This window comes from Tinamus guttatus, unplaced genomic scaffold (genome assembly GCF_059628265.1).
Source record: "Tinamus guttatus ecotype Peru unplaced genomic scaffold, ASM5962826v1 Tinamus_guttatus_pri_ptg000364l, whole genome shotgun sequence".
In the NCBI taxonomy this organism is placed as follows: Eukaryota; Metazoa; Chordata; class Aves; order Tinamiformes; family Tinamidae; genus Tinamus; species Tinamus guttatus.
In genome coordinates, this window is record NW_028288898.1 from 1,011,821 (window position 1) to 1,033,133 (window position 21,313).

Consider the following 21,313-nt stretch of genomic DNA (forward strand, 5'->3'; position numbering starts at 1 on the left):
GGAAAGGAACATTGAAAACAAAACATTTCTCTGTACTCTCGAGAGAGGCGACGAAAGCGGCAAAAGCGCCTCCCGACGCCGGCACCTGCGCTACAGCGAGGCGACAAACAGGCCCCGCAGACATCAGGCCACCTACACGGCCTTTCCGGGCGAGCAACCGGCAGAAAGGCTGCGACGTTCCCTTCATTATGCAGGAAGCAGGTTATTTTTAAAAACCCAAGACAAAAACCTAACCTTGCAATTTGACAGGGAAGAGAAACATTAACCAGGGAAAGGGGAGAAAGTCAATTATAATTTTTAATTGGCTTTTCTAGGTTTTGAGCGAATGTTGGTCCCCGGTTGGAGCAGCAATCGATGCTGCATTCTAATGATCTGCCACACAAATAAAGCACTTACGCAGCAGGACTGCTCCACGTGCCCCTAAGTTCATCTTCTTCACAAAGTTTCAAGATTGACACAATTGTGCTTCTCCGCTTAAAAAAGGCTCTTTTCTTTTACAAGCTGAAGCCCAGGCTGATGCAGAAGAACATTGGACAGACCTCGCCCAGTTCCTACCCTAAGAGCTCAAAAGACACATGGGGCCACACTTTTTAGCTCTTTTGCACTTGTGTAAGAAACAAAACAGCAGCTAGTTAAGATGCCAGCTCATATCTTTCACAGACACTCATGGGAATATTTCAAATGGAAGCAAAGGCATAAGTACAAAGCCAAGTTTTACCTCTGCATATAGTTTCTACCAATATTTGAAAATATCACATCTAGAAGTGCATGCAAACATACGGTTTTGGTTGATTCTCAGCTGATTCTAAGCTACTACAGCTAATTCTAATGTTTATGATAACCTCTCTTCAGTGAGATGAAAAATATGCTGTGATCTGCAATGCAAGGGAACTCTCTTGCATTGTATATATCAGCAGGGTGATATATATCAGTGCAGAGGATATATAGATATATAGATAGTGCAGAAGATATATATCAGTGACCCTGTCTCACACACAGGTGACCCTGCATGTGCAGGGGGGTTGGACTAGATGACCTCTAGAGGTCCCTTCCAACCTTAAGCATTTTATGATTCTATGAATCTTAGAAACATTTGCGATAATACCTTATTTTACTGAAAAGCATTCCTTAATACTGTGGAGTTCAACAGAACAGTAGAGAACTAACGGAAGGAAGACACTGGTCTGCAAGGGCAGTCAGATATTCGTCTGCTCACAGCCAAGCTTTATCATACCGCTGGTTACACAGGGTACACAGCTGCCATTACAAACACTGCTTTACACCCGTCCCACCCTTTCCACAAGCCAAGGAGCCCCATCCCACAGATGCAGGATGGAGAAGGGCGAGCAGAGCCCACGAGCAGGTCGGACCCCAAGGCAAGCAGGGCTTGCAGGAGCTGCGAAGGCCAAGCCACGTCTCCTCTCCTGAAGCCACTTCTCCCTGCTTCTGGCACCTTCCCTTTTGCTTCTCATGCCAAATTAGAGAATTCTTGAGGTTCTCATTTGATCTTCAAAGGCATCTGATTAAAGGTTTTGTGCCCAAGTTGATTGTTAATCCTCAAGTTTCTGCTCAAGATTATGGCTAATCTTACACAGTATTACAGGTTTGCTTGGCCCGGTGCAGCTCTCCTCCGCTGGCAGGTTCCCGGGATGGCAGTGGGCGCTGCGTGATGCTGACGCAGGCGGCACCCCAGGGATACTCTCCCCTTGTGCAGGAGGGATCACAGGCTGTTTTACCTATTTGATGTGAAATAAATACTGCATTGAAACTTCCCTGCAGCAAAAGCTTCCTTGGTGAAATCACTGCAGTGACAAGAGCAGCAAATTTTTAGGGTCACGTTCTTCACAGAAGCCCCCTGGATACAGAAGCGGACAAGGACATCTCTGCTCCCCTCCTGGAACTCAGTGATCATGTTCACTCTCCATCAAATTCATGTTTAAGAGAATATACTGATGTGAGTACACGGCCCCGGAGCACATATGGGATTTGAGCAAACAATCCTATGAAGGAGCTCGTGCTACCTTTTCAGGTGTATCTGACTGTTCGGAGACCTGCATCTCAAAGGACACACAAGGTGCCTTCCAGCCAACATCTTCTAGAGGGTGGTAAGTGCACTCCAAAGTCTGGCACAAACACATGACGCATCTGACAGGGCAGAAGGTCATATAAAGCTGGTAGCAATTTGTTCCATTTAATAACAGGAATGCCAAATATGAGATGCTTCAAGACCTATGAAATAAAAGCTGCATCAACTTGCCTATCATAACGTACTTTAGATCACATTCCTGCAGCAATAAGCACTTTAAGCTAGAATCATAGAATCTATGATTCTATGAAACCAAATAGACTCACTAAATAAAACAATACACATCAACATTGCATACTTTGAAATTCTCCTCAAAAGATCATCTTGCATTTAGAGCTTCATGATGTGAGATGCAATTTCTAACCTCAGACATGAACCCAGCTCAAGCGTTAGAGGCCAGTAAGCAAAAACTTCATGTGTAACAGCAAGGTCACTATGATAGCTCTTCTGTACAAGCGTGGAAAAAGAAGTCCAGGTGGGCTACAACACTGTACGTGCTCCTGTCCTCCCCTCCCCGAGCATGGTGACGCTTCTGGCACAGATACTAGTGCATCTCAACAGCAATGCAAAATAACTCACAGCATGCAGGGTTGTCCCTGCAGGGTCCTACCATGTATTTCCTTGTTTGCCTCCTCTCCCCATCACCAGATTTCTCTACTGTGAAGGCAACAATATGTGAGAAAAGGGTACGTACATATTATACAGATCCAAAGGTACTCAGCCACTCCTTTCACACAGATTACAGCCAATTTCTCCAGGTCTCGTTAGATTCAGTTTCCCGGCATAATACTCAGCATTTAATTTCTGCTCTTGTTCACCACGGTCATTACAATCCTTGCAGTAGAAAAGTTGAAAGGTCAGAAGTGTACTGTGGGATCGTTACAATTTATATTAAGAGTAATTGCTTCGAGGGAATACAAGTTGGAAAAAAAAAATCTCCAATTTGGAGTCAGCCTACAAGAGCTGAGTCAGACAAGGTCTGGAAAAAAGATACCCACCTAACAGTTGGCAAGGAGAAAACAGGATGAATCCGAAGTCCCCTACAATAATGCTACAGTCAGCACTACAGACAAGGTGTAAGACTTGACTCCCGTTTCCTACTTCGCCCCTCAGCTACTCCCAAATTCCCACTAAAAACACTTGCTAGCCAGAACTGTTAAGTCTTGCAAAAACGCGGGGGTTTTATTACATTGCAAGGAAGCAGAAGCAGGTCTAAACCTGAACAGCAGCAGCTGCCTTCTAGTCGCTTGGACAGATTTATTCCAGGTTTTGTGGCCCTAGTGGGAACAGCTCCTTGCAGAGCAGCCAGGGCAAAGAGCCTGGACGCTCCCAGAGCTTCTAAGTCTTCTTGTCATGCTAAGTCCCAGCATTTTATCTCCTTTCAAACCTACTTGGAATGTTTGCTATACCTACAAAATGAGACCGCTCTGGAGAGCTCCCGAACTTCCCGGCCTGGAGGCTGCCCCAGCTCGTGTCCATCCCACCCGTGTGCCCTCACCAGCGCCCCGCTCCCGGGATGACCCCGCGGCAGCCCCGCTCGCTCGGCGGCACGCGGCCGCCCTTCCTGCGCCTCAGTCCTGCGCGGAGGGGACAGGGTGGGTGACACCGTGGGGCTCTTGGCAGCGTTCCCTGCACACACACACTCGCATAACGCCAGATCTGTCTGCAGAGCAGCTCTGGGAAGCAGAGAAATAGTCACACCCTTGTCAGAAGCTTCTGACAAGTTCCACATATACACTCACGCTCCTATATGCATATCTCTGTATTCAGCCACAAAGTTAATACAGAACTCCAGTCTCAGCTAGTTTCAAAAGAGATTGCTGAGTTTTGCAATCTGAAGTATCAGCGCCTCCATTTAAGTTTTCTTGTCCTGATTATTAGCAGAATACAACACCTCCCCCTTGACTTAAGAGGCTTCAAGTATTGAAACATAAAAGAACTTTCAAATATTTGGAACTGAGCTAAGAATAAGTGAAATTTGGAACTTGAGAGTTATTTTGAAGTGACTATTATTAATCCTGTAGTAAAACTGGCATGTTCAATCCTGCACAAACTTCCCATATCAAAACCGTACAGATTAAATATAAATTCTAACAGAAGGGATTCACATGGCATGAAACACTTATTATTAGAAAGAGTCAAATATCCAGTTAATAAACTGAGATTTTCTGAGCTTGTACTGTTTCTATCACAGCTATTCACATAGTTATTTTTGCTCACCTTCAGTAGTGGTTTCTATACTTTCTGATTTGAGAACCTCTGCTAATTTAGAAATGGACAGCTGAATGGTAATATAAGCCTACTGAAAATAGATCTGTTTTTCTCAGTGGCTTTTTGCACTCTTTAGAAGTGGATCACTGAAACTATGAAGCCAAAGGACTGTGATTAAAGATTATGGGAGCAGAGAAGAAGGAAGGAAAAAAAGGATAAAAAATAAGAGAGAGAGAGAGAGAGAGACAGAAATAGAAAAGTCAGAATAGGCTCTAAAAAGCCCTGAATAAACTGGTTACTCTGTATTGGGGAAAGAAAGAAACGGAGCACTCCAGTACCTAATGCTTTTTCCATTCGTGACAGTAAATCTACAGCGCGTGAATCCATCTAGTTTGATTTATAGATCACTGTGATCATGCAGACTTTCTAAAACAGCTTAGCATAAATCACACCGGTTTAAATGCCTCTAAATTTTGATTCTCAATCTGCAAATATAAAGTTCTGTTACCGAGACCTTAAAAGTCCATTTCTTTCTTTCCCAGACTGACAGCAAAGCAAATACCATCTGCTCAACTTCAATTCAGGGATCTTTAAAGTAGCCCTCAAAAAGATAAGGGAAAGCTCCTCTTCATAGCAGATTGTCAAGGACTGTCGCCTAGGAAATATCATGGCCAGTTCCTTCTGCCATGGCATTCGCATCTGCAAGCAGCCTTGGTGAAACGATATCCCACCAAGATGCCAGAAAGAGCAGAGGATTTTAGCTTGGCTTCCCTCATCCCGTGTTGGAACCTCCATTGTAACCAAAAGGTTCAACACAAAAACAGCTACTTTGCAGTCTAGTATAGACAAGGTAGGCTGATGTTTTACAGCTGATCTCCAGCAGATCTTTATTGGTATTTGGTTTAAATACAATCAGCAGTGGAAAAAACATTAACAAAAGAGTTCCTTGGTTTTGAACACCTTTGACATTCGGGCTACATCTTCACCTCTCCCTGAGCAATCAGTTTTCTTTTTTATTTGTTTACTTTCATAGTCTCTTCATTTCAGATGTTCAGGCTTTGCCAAGAAAAACAGATACCATAGGTGTCAGAATAAGACTGGCACAAGAGACATTAAATCCTTGTAGCTGGTTAGAGACACATACAGTACATGAGGATTCACCGTGTGCTTGTGCATTTTAACATATATACACACACAATATTGATAAGCACGTATGTGTCTACCAGACAGTCCAAGAGCCTACTAAAGTCATAAATAAGCAATAGATTTGTCCAAAAATAAACAGACTGATCTGTCTCATTTTCCTTACTGTCAGCAACTCAGTGATGGGCGAGTGGACACTAGCAAAAGAGCTTCATAATCTTAATGTTTACAATTTCCATAAATTTTCTTCAAATGAAATAAAAGTTTTCTCCTTCATTTTAATTGTCCTAAGATGTTATTCAAAAGCAGCAGCTAAGTCTGTCAAGTGTTATTCTTTCTAATCGTTACTAGAAAAATACACACAAGAATTATCCATAGTTGCGCTATACTACTCCAAATAAGCAGTCCCATTAAAAAGAGCAACAAAAAACTCAATTTGACAGAGTGAACACAATTGAGAGTTGTGAAACTACTGCACTTCTTGTCATTACTGCTCTCACATGATTTAATTACTAACAGAGCAGAATGATGGGGATGGGAGGGAAGATGGTCAACGAGGAAACAGGAGAAAATCAGCTGTGGTTCTTAGCTCTATTAAACTTCTCCAATAACTGTAATGAAGAGCATACTTAAATCCATCTTGGTCAACACTTAGTAGTTTTAAGTCTGATGAAAAGCACTTAGAACACTTAGAAAAGAACAAAATTAAAACTAGAACTGCTCTATCACCTCCAGGCAAGCAGTTCTAGCTCAGAAAGCCAGGGATGGACAATGGGAACAGAAACCACAGCCCTCCTGGCTCAGTAGGACAGCAATTACTGGGGCACCATTAAAAGCTCCACAAGAACCATTTATTACACAAAAACACAGAAAGGATGAATTGCTGATCCCACAAAGATAACTGCAAATCCCACATCGATTTAACCAGAGTCAAGATTTCACCTAGATGGTAAAACATCTAAACAGCAGCATTAATTGCTATGGATCTGCAAGCCCATGCAGGGCCTTCCTTTACAACCATTACAGAGGGAAATCACATTAAAATGAATTGTAATTCAGCAAATACCTTCTTATATCCAATTCCTAAAGGTGTTTTTAGATAATAGGCTGAATCCTGCTTCATAGTCCAATAACCCTAATTGAAAGATTGGTTAACTTGCACTCCAGCTGAATGACCCTGAGGATATATTCAGTCCCCTGGGTGGAAGAAAAACTGAACCAATTTTATAATCAGTTTTATTACAGATAAGCTTGAACATTTTGTATAAAGCTTAACTATATGCAAAGTCAAAAGCAGAAATATTTTCCCATCAAAAGATGGAACCGGAGGTCTATTACCAAACCATACTATCTTCTTAAACTAAGAATTCTGCATCTCTCTGACATTAAGCATGATATTTAGTCAGTAAAGGGAAAGGAGCTGAGTTTGGGGAATCCAAACTCTATTTTGTTCAAAATACTTTAAATAAACTTATCTTTTTTAAGAATGTCAGCATTTAAGAATTATGAGTGTCAAATTAACAGATCTAGATTAATTTATCTATATTTTTTTCCCTGAGCATTTATGCTGGTCTTATCCAAAAGCTGCATGTAGTTTTGATACCATATATAATACATAGTGTTAAAATAAATTTTAATAACTCCCTCATCCAAGGATTATAAGCAGTCACCACAGGCACTTTTATTGGAATATATATATATAGCAAAAAACAGACATTTTGGGCACACTCTTCTAAAAAAAAACTTGCAAAATCTGTACTTCAATGCTTTAAATATTTAAATTCCTATAATTAATCCAGCCTGCACAGTAAACGCACAGTTCAAAGGAAAACTCAAACCAAGCATTTCCAACTGCCTGTAGATGTTTGCATGAAGCCCCACAGTGCATGTGTGCAATTTTCTCCAACTGGGTACAGCTGTTAGCGTGCTTAAATACTCCAATTAATATCAAGCTAAAAACAAAACGCAAGTCCCCACTCACCGCAGCTTCACAGACACTGGGGGAGGCCGCGTTACGTGCGCAGGGTTTGCCAGGCCGGAAGCAGCCTCGGCGCGACGGCTCAGAGGCTGCCCAAGCGCTCGTGGCGAGCGCGCAGGGCCCGGCCCAGCGCTTCCACACGCTCCAGTCCTGCCCTCTCGCTAGACACAGGGAATGCAAAATTAACTCACTTTTATTTTTCATTTTTAATACCCCCCAGGTGGTAGGTCTGTAGCCACATGTGTATAGAGCATTAAATCCATTTAAAACATGGAGCATGTGTATAGGCATGTTATATATATACACTTATGCAGAAACATGTGTGTGTATACATGGATATACTACACAGTTTATCCACCAGGCATCCTGTTATACTGTTCTGCACAAAGTATTTTGGAATACAGGGAGATCTACATTGCTACTGAATGTGCTTTATATATTACACCGTATAAGTGACGGACAAGTAACCCTGCTTCATTTCAGAGTTGTTTAAAAACAACTCTTCAAATCAGGCCCTAAATGCCTCTTCCTAAATTCCTTCCATCCTATTTTTACAAGCACTCTGTCTAAATCGGGACACCTTTTTTTATTATTATTATTTTTAAATTATCACAGCATACTGAAACCCACCGAAAAGATACCAAGGGGATGCAACTCTAAGCTTGAAACAAAGAATAGTTTCTTGTTTTGACGCAATATATGACTTTCTAAAGTCTAACACTGGTCTTATGTCTCCCACCTCTAGTTCTTGATTAGTTTCTCTCCTGCCCTTCCTGGGCAGGAGCTTTTCAACCCCTGCGAGAGGCTACACTCGCCTCCGGCTACTGAAATCTGCCCGACTCGGCTTTCACATTCGCAGCCGCTCTTCTCTCCGCCTCAATAAAACCATCAAAGGCACCTACGTGGTGTTTACTATGGGCTTGTCAGCATACTACTAAAAATAAATTGTATAAGTAAATAAGTAAATCTGCCAAGTCTCAAGCGAGCTGGGATTTTTCTGAATGGGTTTGTTGAATCCGCTGGAAGGTTTAGCACCCCACGCATCTTGCGGCTTCTCCCACGAAGGAAGGTGTGAGGCTGCTTGCTTGGCATCAGTGAAGCCAGCAGCTGCATGAGCCATTTAAGCACCCACTTCCAGATTCAGTGGACCACTCTGGCAAACAGCAAGAACGGAGACACTGCTGCCTGCAGTTGCCCAAAACGGCACCTTCCAACAACACCTGGCAAAGGCTTTGCTAGACAGGCCCAGCGAGGCTGGTACAAGTGTCCCCAGGAAGCAGCAGCTAAAGCTTCTGCTGCTCAGGAAGGGCTGCTAGGCTGCAGGTATTGCCTGGGCAGGCAGCAAAGGGTAATGGTGACCCAGAGAAGCCTCCTGGGTCAAAGGGACCTCAGGAGTTCCTTACGTCCTTCTCCTCCCCATCAACGGCATCATCACCTGCATTTGCTAGTACTGTTCCAAATGGTTGTGAGAGACCCGCATTTAAAGGGTCTGTAATAGCAGAAGCTTTTACTGAAGCCTAACCTGAATCTCTCTTGCCCTACCCACAATCGATGAGGAGAAGGTATTATTCTCCTCCACTCTGCAGCAGCTTTTTTTGCATCTGAAAATGGTTTGCATATTCCTCAATTATTTTTTATTCAGTCAGACAACAAAACTCTTCTGGTACAGCAGATGCCACTCTCTAGGCTTCCTATTCCTGCAGTTTTCTGTGGGCACCATCACCAGCTGGTTCAGACTCCACTTAAATCTCAGCATCTAAAAATCAAACATTCGTCCCCTGCTAAAGTTTCAATAAAGAAAGTTACAGATTTAGAAAGTAACTGTCCTCTCGAGTATCCTGTTAAAACAGACGGTGAATTTGGGTTTTGTTTTTTATTTTTGTTTATTAAATCAGATGCTGGAGTGGCTGAATAAGCACAATGAGTAGAAAACCCTAAGGTAGGACACAGCACTTTGTATATATATATCCGACAAGAGCTGTTCTTTTCAGGTTGCCCTGGGACAGTTTATATTGAAAGAAAAGTCCCTTAGACCAGCTACACTTAATTTATGGCCCTTTTACACAGAAACATAAGCTCTAAGTGTGACTCAAGTGACATCTCACAGCTATTGGGTTTAAAAATAGGCCATCTGAAATTCCTCATGTAACATTAAGTAGCGTTAAACATGCTGAACGTTAGGAGTTGATGCTTTGCCATATTTGCAAAAAGATGCCATAGACAACAGGGAGCTACACTTGACACTAGCAAATGACTTGCTGCAGTAACAGCATCGCTGACCTCCCATTTCCTCACTATTTATGCTGCAGTAGGGAAGCTCCCTCCCCTAAACAAAAGGCTACCTGGACCACCGGCCCGTTCGCTAGGAGCCAAGCAAACCTTTCGGCTTCTTCTAACACAGCAAAGGTAAACGAAACCCAACAAAATTTGGGGACCACTAAGGCAAAAGGAGGGCCAAGGCTACATGTTTAACAAAGGAAAGAAAGGAAGAGGATCTGAAAGCTGAAATGAAACTTTTGAAATTACTTTTCCTATCAGAAGCAGGGAATCCAAAACACAGAAAGAGAATGAGAAATTTATATGCTCTAAACTTCCAATCAGATATTAAATAATATCTTCACAAAACTTGATTTTCAAGAGCCCTAGGAATAACATCCATTTCCTAACACACACCAGGCGATAGCTGCACATAATTAGTAAATAGTACTCTGTTTTCTTTTAACGTCTAATAGATGTGCAAGAGTATTGGATCATCAATATATTTTTCCAGTTAAACAGTAAACAATCAGAAGAAGGGATCATGTCTCTCACAAATACCGATCAGCTTTCACACGTCTCAATCTTGCCAAGGAGAAAAAAAGGAAAACCAATGGCTAAAAATAAAAAAGTAAAAGTACCCACAAGCAGCACATACTTTATGACCGAAATGTGCTCTGAAAGCTCTCGGGTTGCCAGCTTTGGTAGCCTTCCAAATAATGCAATTAAAATTGGTAATGATATTAATATGGTGGTAAATATACTCTAGCTTGGTAAAGACAACTTAATGTTGTCAGGTCTCTGTACTGAAATACCTAGATAATAAAGATGTAACCAATGCCCAGACTTGTGTGTTTCGAGACTTCTCAATCACCTCAGTATCCTGAAACCTGGACTTCAAAGAAAAGTCTTTAGTCCTGTGGGACAGGAAAGTCAGTTTTCATTAATCTCCTTTTATCCAAGATGCTTTTTTAAAACTTACTATTGATAGGAAAACAGAAAAAGGGTTTTTATGCCTTCACCATGGTTTCTTGGTGAGCCAGCACCACCAACAGAAAGCAAGGTCGCTCCATTCCATCTTCTGACTAAACACTGTACCAACATTATCCCTCATGGATTTTAAGTATGAGACAAAAATAAGGTTCTAACTTTTCCATAGATCTCCTTTGAACTGATATTGGTAGAGGAGGGGACAGATTTCATTATTTTCTACCAGTTTAAGCTTTCTTTTAGGCTTAGGCTTACACTGCCTGTGTCTCTCTAGGTTAGTTGTTTTTCTGGCGCTGATATTCACACCAGATGTATTCCCAGGGAACTTGTCAAGGGGGACTGAATTTTCTGTTGATTTGAATGTGCTCTGGACTCCAAGTTATGCCTATCTAATTAAGGTATTTGGGATCAATTATTCTCTTAGTTATTCAAACAGCTGAGATGTTTGCAGCTGTACCTAAAAATCAGTGATGTTTATGTTCAATAAAGTTCGGAGTTTAGAGTATCTGCATCTCGCAAGGAATTTTGCATATGGCAACGTGGTTTATAGCTTAATTTAAATGACTTATTACCTCATTCTAAGATTTGCCTATTAAACTGGTCAGCCCTGTGGAGAGATCTGTGGAGAGCCGGGAAGTGCCACGGGTGACGCGCGGCCCCGGCAGTGACCACGGGGCTCTGCCCATGGGGGACGTGCAGCCCTCGAGCTGCCCTTGGGCCCAGGCCCCGGCGAGAGGCTGCCTCGCGCCTCCCATGCACCCAAATAACCCACAAAGGTGCCCGGCTGAGCAGAGCTGTCTCAAAAGCCCTTAAAGGCAGTGTTTTTCAGTGAAAAACAGTCATTTCATTGAAAAGTAAGCAAGAGACCCCAGGGTCAACCACCTGCCACACTGCAGGCAACAGCGGGAACTGAGCGTGAATGTTAAACAGGCAGGTTGCCTTCCCGAACCGCCTACTGCCTGCTCCCATAGCCCCACTCCCATTTGTTTTCTTTCCCATGGGATATTTCAGAGAGTCCTGCTTTCTCGTGCTTACAGGGAATAAATGAACTTGGCAACGAGTTATGAGGAAACTCGCTATTTTCCACTGCAGGCAACTAGGTAGCAGGGAGAGGCAGCCTCACTCAAACACTGAGGGAGCTTCTTGTTCAAAAAGAAGAATTTTAGTACCGCGACAGTAGAGTTCAGCCCAGATGAACAATATCTTTCACATACAGCACTGAGCCTCACCAGCACAGGTACATCAGCACTGCTGCAATTACCTTTTACTCCTTTAGAAATAAAACAACAACAGAAATAACTCCCACAAGAGAAGCAGCACCGCACACCTCCAGAGAGCAGGCAGCTCTATCTTGCTTAAATAAACCCTGTGCTCTTGACTTAACCCTTCAGATGGGGAAAGACAAAGCCCCACAAAGTTGAGAGCGCCCCACATATAGGATATTACAATGCGGTCATCAATCCTGCAGGACAGCCCTAGACAATATCCGATTCCTGAAATCAGGAAAGAAGTGCAGAGTCATAGGAAACAACTTAGGGCACCCGCATAGCAACATAAACATTTAAATACTTATTTTTAAGTTATTGTTACCAGGAAAGACATGCTCTTTGCAGCCCTCCAGCGGCCGCACGGAGCGAAGCCGAGGAGCTCCCTGCGACACGGCGGGGACCTCCCGAGAACAACCCGGCACCTTGGGCAGGGGGAGACAGCCCGGGAAGGGGGAGTCAGCCCGAAAGCCACCATGAGAAAAAAAAAACCGAGGGAAACAACAGCATCCAGGCGCCCGCGGGTGGCTACTCGGCCCCGCCAAACGGCCGGGAAACCCTCGGCCCCCCAGGAGCGGCAGCGGCAGCAGAAGCGGCAGTTCCAGCCGGGAGCCCCGCTCGGCTCCGCGCCCCGCGCAGGCAGGGCGGCACTCGCGGCACTTGCCTCCCACATCGGGACTCACTCAAGTATTTTTTTCTTTTCCCCTCTCTGTTTTCTTAAATGCAATTCCTTAAGTTTTCACTCCCATCAATGAAGTACAGCAAGAAACGAAATCCCCTATGTGTATACATATAAATAAAAATCATCTGCTTACAATTTTTTTAGGAGCATGAAGATGCACACCGAACTGAAGCTCTGCAAGTTCGCAGAACTTAGAGCTAGAAAGTCACACTAGAGCTGCGTGAAAAATACGCCCAGAAAAAAAAAAACAACACAAAAAATAGAATAAAATAAAATAAAGCAGAGCCGAGTCGAGCAGCAGCAGGGGCAGCGCGTGGCGTGCGGGGCTGCTCTGCACAGCGGCGGCTCCCGCAGCCCCGCGGCCCGGCCGTCCCGCGCCCGCCGCCCGCGCGCGGAGCCGCCGCGCTGCCCGGCGCCGCGGTACCTGCCTTTGGCGGCGAGCGCGCTGCCCAGCGCCGGCCCCGGCGGCAGCAGCAGCAGCAGGAGGAGCATCCCCGGCAGCAGCGGCGGCAGCAGCATCCCCGGCGGCGGCGCCCAGCAGCGCGGCCGCATGGCCGGCCCGGCGCGCGCAGCGCAGCGCAGGGAGCGCAGCCGCCTGGGCCGGTGTGTGCGCGGGCGGGCGGGCGCTGCTGCTGCGGCCGCCGCCGCTCCCGCAGCCACGCGCGCTGCCGGCGCCCGCCCGCCCGCGCCACGTCACGGCCGCACATGAATATTCATGAGCGGGGCGGGGCAGCACCTGCGCGCGGGGCGGGGCGGCACCTGCGCGCGCCCGCGGAAGCGGCGCGCGGAACCTGCCCGGGATCTTCCCCATCCGGAGGGTTTTGCGTGGGGAAAGCGGCCGGCGGCACCGCCCGCGCTCAGAGGTGCGGTAGGGCCGAGCACGGCGCAGAGGGCAGGTCTGCGCACGGCAGCGCGGCCGGCACGCAGGCCAGCCAGGTACAGCGAGATGGAACACGCTGCGGCAGCTAGCACTGGAAAACACCCCGCTGCATTAGTGTGGGAACGGCCTTTATAGAGAATTGACCTGGTGGCATCTGGAAAGCCGAAATGCAGCACGGAGACTGTGCAGGAGGACATATCTATTTCACCAATAAGTATAAAGTCCAAAGAAATAAAATAATAGGAATTAAAAGGGACAAGCATTACCCCACCCGTCAGATGGGAGCTGAAGTGCAAAAAGGTGATTAAACAGCCCTGGGATCACATTATCTTGGTGGCAGAAACAAACATTAATTCCAGTTCCGGTGCCTTAACCAACAGACTGTTCTCCTTCCCACCTGATCCAAGTTGCCTATGGACATGCAGTCCGAGTGATCCTTGGTCTTCTCCAGCGTGTCCAAGCTACGGATGGAGACGGTGAATTGCATTTAAATGACGACGACAGTATAACTCTAGGTAGAAATTAGTCAGCATTTGCCATTTGGCCTAGGCTTTACACTGCTCTGCAACCTGGCGTGTCCATTAACTCCTACAGCCTTGACCAGGGCTCAGGAGAGCAGAAGTCAACCTGCAAATCCCGCACTCATTTCACTCCTCCTGTCGTGGCGTAAGTGAAAGAGCGAGGCTCTCCATCCTTGTTTACACAAACTGGTGACAAATGTGACAGTGTGAAAAGGTGTAATTTAGTCCCAAAGGGTACATTCCTGTGGGAATGCTTCTGCCCTGAGACCTGGAGCCACCTGTGAAGAGCAAAAACTCATGCAGAGAAGTACAAAACATCACTTAGTTCTGACATGGTTTATTGGGCTTGCAAAATAGAAATTATAAAGCAAGGGGGAAAAGGTCACAGCCACGCATGCAGTGAGAATTATTGACACGGACCTGACATTGCAGACAGTCCATCGGAAAGATCCATTTGAGTCTAGAGATACAAAGATTATCATAATTTTGCCAGTGTGGAGTCGGTGTCCTATCTGGGAGGCTCCTGCCTCTCGGAGGGGTGACAGGGAGCCCCGAGCCCCACTGAGGGGCAGGACCAGGAGGGAAGGAAGGGGCACGCGCCATTCCGAAGAAGAAAACAGATGTAAAACACAGCATTATAGGGCCTGCATTTTAATACTGTAAATAAAAGCCTGATGTGGCAATCAGAGTAGAGCATTAATCAGTATCAACTTTTTTAAGAGAACAGAAATAAAATTTCTCCCTGCCCGCCACAGAAAGTACTTCTTTTTTATGTGTGCCAAATCCAGCAGGAATGACACCATTGTAATTTATGTTTCTTTACAACGAGTTTGAAATAAGCCCAAGGTCTTCCAGAGTATTTGCTCTTTTGCTCTACCCATTTAAACCTGCCTTGAATGTTGGAGGGAGTGAGCAGAATGATGGAGTGCCTTGCCATGGCCACCACCGGTCCCTCGCCTCCCAAGAAGTTTGCACGTGTTTCCCCAGAGCCTTACTCAGGTCAGGAGCTTTTAATAAAGAAGTGAGGTAGCCATCAAGCAGGATGGAGCAAACACAGCCTGAGCAATAACCAGAAATATAAACGTTTCTTTCCGTACAGGCTCCAGCTGCTAATAAGTTAACTAAAGAGAAGAAAATAGATGTAAATTATTTATTCTTAATAAATGAAAAATCTGATTAATAAATAAATGTGTGTTATTTAGTCACTGGGAAGCATTTTTAATAAAAACACTTTTCTGCAGCAGGAGGACCCACGTGCAAGGTGGGAGAATTGCATTTGCTTAAATAGCATTAAGAACCCAACTGAAGCCACAAAACTAAAATGCTGGAGATGACCCCTGCCAGTCGCCTCTAGCATCATCCCACAGAATTGCATATAGCATCGCAATTTCTTTTTAAGAATGCAGCTTGGAACTTGGAAAGTTTACAAGGAATTTTAGCCCACGTTTGCTAACCACTATCATGGAAAACATGCAGCTATTTCCTCAGCTTTCTTGCCCAAAGCCTTAATACTGCAGCTGCTTTATCCTGCTCTCCTTATCAATCCACCGTACTAGAACAAGAACAGGCATCTTCTACCCCAGTTTCTCCCGGAATTATTCCACGCCGCCCACCTAACCTGCCAAGAAGCTTCCGGTTGGAGATGGTGCTCGTCCCGATTCCCAGACACGCGAGTTCACAGGCCCACGCCTGAAATAAAAACAAAGGATTCTCGCTGTATTTTGATATTTACCAATAAGCTAAATCCTACTAAGTATTTGCCTTTCCATTTGCAGTGGTGAGAAGAAAAAAAAAAATCCTATTATCCTTCTTAAGTGTTATCTTTTTAGGCAACATTTTTACAAGATTCAATTAGAATTTGGAAACAGAGGTCTTTTTCCATAACACTGGTGAGACTGGCAGCAGAGTACAAGAAAACTAGCAAATGTTTTGTGAATTTTTAATGAAAGTAACACAGGTTTTCAACTTTGACATTGGATCTAAACTATGAAATTGAACTAACATGAGATAAAGATGACTGCACGGACTACTAAGTATTTTGCTTACAACCAAGATATCTTAACTAATGCTTTATCTGACCACTTCCTTAGCCTGGAAACATACAGTGACCCAAGTCATTTCCCTTCTCCTGTCCCCACTCCAAAAAAAAAAACAAAGAAAAATCGCTCTTTACTATTTTGCAATTTTTTTTCCTAACAAGATACCTTTACAGAAGGGAGCCCACCCACGCATCAGCCAAACTCCTCAGTTAGAGCAGCACAGCAAGGGGAAACAGGGCATTCGCAGGTTGGTAGTGACCAGTTGCTAATGACAACTTTTTAACCCGGGTCAGTAACAGCCAGATTAGCTTGCAGAACCAAACCAAACAAATCCATGATAGCTGTCTACACAGAGCGGCAACGCAAGCCTCTACACTTACATTTAAAGCGTTGGCTGCTGTTTTGCAGGAAGCTGCTGCGTGCTGCCTTCGGCCTTCCCCTCCCCGCACACTCATTTACGCTTTTGAGAAACGTTTCAACAGAAAAATTAATGAACACTAATGATTCCAAAAGAGCCAGCATTCTTCCTTATTTCTTTTATGAGAGTGTTGTTCTTGCTATTAAAAGGGAACAACTGTTCTCTCGTCTCCTACACTCCTGCATTTGCCCTTGAGGCCAGAGGCAGTCAAGCTGCTCGTAAGACGCTGGCTGACCCAAGCTGCTGCCGTGCAGCTCAGGCAGCGCGAGACCCCGGGCTCGAGCCCGCGGGACGGGGAGAGCAGTGCCCGCCCCGGGACGCGCGCGGGGCGAGAAAGGACGTCGGCGCGGGGAGCCCGGCGGAAGGGACGGTGCTCTGCGCACGTTACCAGGCCAGGACTTGGTGCCGCTCTGCAAGCGGCTGGACACAAAGAGGATCTGCTGGAAGACAAAGTCACTGCATTATGGGATGAACTTCACACTTGCTGAAACCTGGGTATTAATTTCAATATCCAGAGGAAAGGGGCCCTTCAGCACGGCACCAAACTGCAGCAGCCGCACGGCCGAGTAACACATGTGCATTGGTGCCCTGTTCTGGCTTCATAGCTCAAATTTATTTGTGGTCTCCTTTCAGTTTTGTACAGACTTTCAGCAAGGTAGTATTTCCTGTGCTGAATGAACATGGATATTTTAATGTGTGGAGTGGGAAGAAAAATAAATATCTGACATGACCTTCGAAACCCATCTAAAAATTTTTGGAAGTGCGGGGTCAGAATTGAAGAGAAAAATAATATTTCTCTCCATCCTGAGGCTAGCCACTGTAGCTCCCATAAAACTGCCTAACAAAAAGGGTACGGATCTGTTTTTTTATGTCCTTTACTTTTTCTCAAACCAAAGTTCTCATACTTTTTCTTTAACTTTTAAAAGAACATTTATTTTATTTTCTTCAGCCTCAAAACTTCCCATATTCATCAATACCTGCTGTTCCCACTTTCTTTTGATTTCTGTATCTTTTCTAAATGATACTTCCTGAACTGCTAGGATAAAGTGTCAGACTCTCGATTACTGTAAAATAGCAACAGTCCTGTGAGGATTTCATGCTGCATTTATAACAAACACAGGTTGTTCCAAAGTAACACCTAAATGGCCTCCATTTATTCAGCAAGCAGCAATCACACCTTCCCTTCACCAATTCCCAATCTTCAAAATGAAAAAGAAAGCCTCGGCAGAAAACCAATATTCTACTACACAAATATTGTCAAATGCTGCGCAGCTATTAACATCCCTGGAAGTGCTGCCTTTCCGCTTATTTGGTTACCAACTTATTGTAGCAAACAACGTCCAAACAAAGAGATCATGTGGATAAAATTTTGCAGTCACTATAAATATTTTCCTCAGGCTAAATTTGAGCTAGTTCCTTTTAACAGTTGTTCTTCCTCTCCCTTCTTTTCTTTCTTGATAATAATTGTTTTATAATTTCCCATCTTTCTGGCCGCATCTGATTTCTCTTGCTTATACCTGGGCCAATTTTGTTTTCTCACAGTGCCAGCTTCTTGATGGGGACCACCTGGGACGTGGTTCTGTCCTGGTGGATGGCTCAGCAAGACCTGACGCTCACAGCAGTGAAGGCTCCCCCTGGAGCTCAGGAATGAGCGGCACCCTCTAAGTCCTGGCACCTATAGATTTTTCTCAGAATTATAGAAAATAATTTAGTGATAATATATAGAAAACAATAATTTAGTGATAATATATAGAAAGCAATAATTTAGTGATAATATGTCTGCATAACAGAAGCTCAGAGTATTCAGATACTGTTTTCCAGCAGTACCTCATACTATACAGCTGCAGCTGGCTACAACTGTTCTCCCTATAGTAGTTTCATTGGCAGTAAATCTACACTTGTATGGAGAAAGGAAACCTGGGTGTTTTTTGCGGTTCTGAAAGCAGCGAGCACACCACAAATAGATGAACAAGAGCATGGACTGGAAACAAGTTAGGGAAGTTGTTACTGAAAGAGAGTGTTTCCAAAAATGAGAAATAACAGGAAAATTACATCATGGAGACATGATGCTGCAATGCATCCACATAGCTGCCCACATGGATCTGCACGTTTCACCTTCAATAAAAGTCAGTTGAATCCAAATAAATGAATTTCAGTGCAGTCCCTTTTAAAAGATAAGTTTGACAGACACAGAGTGACATCAGAGTGGAGTCACATATACAGGGCAGAGAGGGATGGGTTCATCATTCCAGGAGACAAGATGAATTTTCAATAATATAATCTTATTCAGCCTGTATTTCTGAAATAAAGGAAGGGCAACCTCCAAAGAGCTGAAATCCTGGAACAATTCCAGTGCTGTCCCTTCACCATAGATTTGGATGAAATATTATTTTTATTACTCACAGTATACTGAAAGACACGGAAGGACAAATAAGCTATTAATTTAGCCAGAGGAAAGATAAGTTCAAACCTACAGTGTTTGTGCTGTTCTCAATACAGAACAGTAGCTATTCCTATCTTCCCCTTACATCCTGGCTCTCCAGAAAGGTTCAGAGTATCCAGAAGGGTAAGTTTTTAGCAGCAACAATACCAAACACTTTAATTATTCAACAATTCCTCAAATGATAAGTTTTAATGCAGAAACACAACCTCAGCAGGGAACCTTTAAACTGAAAGATGCTCCCGCACATGCAGGGCCTCAGGGCATGACCCGCAGCCGGAGAGGCAGGAGGCTCCCCCAGCACGTCGTGCTCCCCAAGCACGGAGACCGCGGCCCAGCGCGACCCGCTCGCGCTGACCCGCGCTAGGAGCCGCTTCAACGGGCCCTGCCGACGGCGCCCGGGCATCGCGGCTAGTTCACTGATCCGCAGCGCGGCCTCTCGGCCCATTCCCTACGGCCGCTGCTGTGCTAGGAAAAGATGATCACCTGCTGCTCCAATGAGGCTGAATGGCTTGTTATGCCCTTTTCATTCCCTCGCTCTCTGGCAACACAGCACAGGATTCTGAATTAAGATTATTTATTTTCCCTATAGAATATCATTAGTGAAAATGCTCTCATTTGGAAAATTACGTTTTGTTACACTTTCAGGGAGAGCGTTAGTTGGTCTTCTGAGTGATAGAGAATTTCGTATTTTGAGGATTGCAAACTTCAGTGAAGCCTGGGGTAGCGATGAATTCAGACTGAGCATATTAGCCCATTAGTGACTGAAATGCTACAGCTAATGGATGAACAAAATAAAAAGGCAGAGCAGCAGAGCTTCCTTTCAGAGAGCTGCATCTCCCCACTGTCATTAGAGACTTGGTGCAGAAACTCCAGTTTTTTCCACTGAAATTTCTCATGGTCAATAAACTGTAGGAAAATATTGCTTAAAAATACAGTTCAAGAAATGATTGGCATTTCATTAGTCACTGGCAATGACAAAATGGCTTCTATCTTTTAGTCACTTTTTGCTTTGAAAAGGCTGCAATTTAGCTTTGTTAATATGAAAAATTACTACCATGTAAGAAATTACTCTCCAACACTTCTAGATGCTGCTAGCCATCAATTCAAAGATGAATCAAAATACATGATTCAAGTACCAAACAATTAAGGAGTGTAAAGTTACTTCAGATGCCCATGGATCAATAAAGTACAACCTGTACCTTCAGCAGGTTAAAATTGCCTGTTAAGCAATAGGAATCATTGATTTTTCTGAAATGTTTTCAAGCCCATCGTTCCTCTCCGCTCCTCTGAGGACGCGTGTGCAGCCCTGCCTTGCTTCTCTCCGCACCCCGTCACGCGGATGACCGTGGCGGAGCGCGCGCAGCTCCGCGCGGCCAGGGCACAAACACAACTACCGCTTGTGCGGCACGAACTCCAAACGGCAACAGGGCCCCGCGGCTTCCCCGGCCCGCCTGCACCCGCGTCCTCCCAGCAACCTGCCACCATCCCCACAACCTCCTTGATGCCATTTGCAAAGTTGCAAACCTAGTTGACGGCAACTTTTAATCATTTTTCTTTTGTCCCTCACCTTATTTTTTTTTCCTTTGCACTTCTAAGATACGCCATCTTCCTGTTATTAGGTGAGGAATTCTGTATACAACTGCAGTGGTGCTCAGTCCTGGAAAATGCTGCTGTCTCGCTCATCTACGGCTCAGCCTTTTCAGGTTAGTGAACACCTGAAGGCGGCTTCTGCTGGAGCAGCACAGGCTGAGAAGCAATTTATCAACTTTGGGTAATGGCAAAGTGGAAAAGGAACAAGGTAAAATTTAGGACAGGAAGTTCACTGAGCAAAAGTGAAGAAATTTTGCAATGGTTTGGCACCTTTCAGATCTAAGAGAGCTTTCCATGTCACATAACTATAAAATTTGACCACCAAGAGGCCAATAGTGCTGTAAGTTTAGAAAATGAATGGGATAGAGGTAATGCTGAATACTGCCAGAGTCCTCAAAGATACGTTTACCTCATTTGTTTCACTTTATGAAAAGGTGCTGAGATTCTGTTGCTCCTGAGGCATCTATAAGCACCTGAGCTGTACTGCAAGTAGCTTCTTTTCGTGATGAAAATCTTGGGCACAAGTCCTAAGGAAAAGTACTTGAAGACACTTGGATCTCGCGCAGCCATCAGTATCAGGCACAAGAGAGCTCTAATACGGCCGTAACAGCAAGGGAGCCTGTACTGAACACGGTGGCACATAGATCTCCTGCCAAGAAGCCAGGCTCCTTTCAGTGCACCCAGTTTCAAAGCACTGCACAATACACAAAATTTCAACTCAGATGCACTCTCAATCGAAAACGGGATTAATCTTTTAGATCATGACATAAAAGAACCACAAAGACCCTGGTTAGAAATGAGCAAAAGCTAC

General features: G+C 44.6%; 1 protein-coding gene across 1 annotated transcript in view; it reads right to left on the minus strand.

Annotated features, from left to right (window-relative positions):
* CLSTN2 (calsyntenin 2) overlaps nucleotides 1-13,130 on the minus strand; it is a 274,479-nt gene extending 261,349 nt beyond the window's left edge. Inside the window, exon 1 of the mRNA XM_088530160.1 lies at nucleotides 13,040-13,130. Coding sequence (XP_088386286.1) covers nucleotides 13,040-13,130 — 91 coding nt within the window. The remainder of the gene's footprint in view (nucleotides 1-13,039) is intronic.
* Between the last annotated feature and the right edge of the window lie 8,183 nt (nucleotides 13,131-21,313).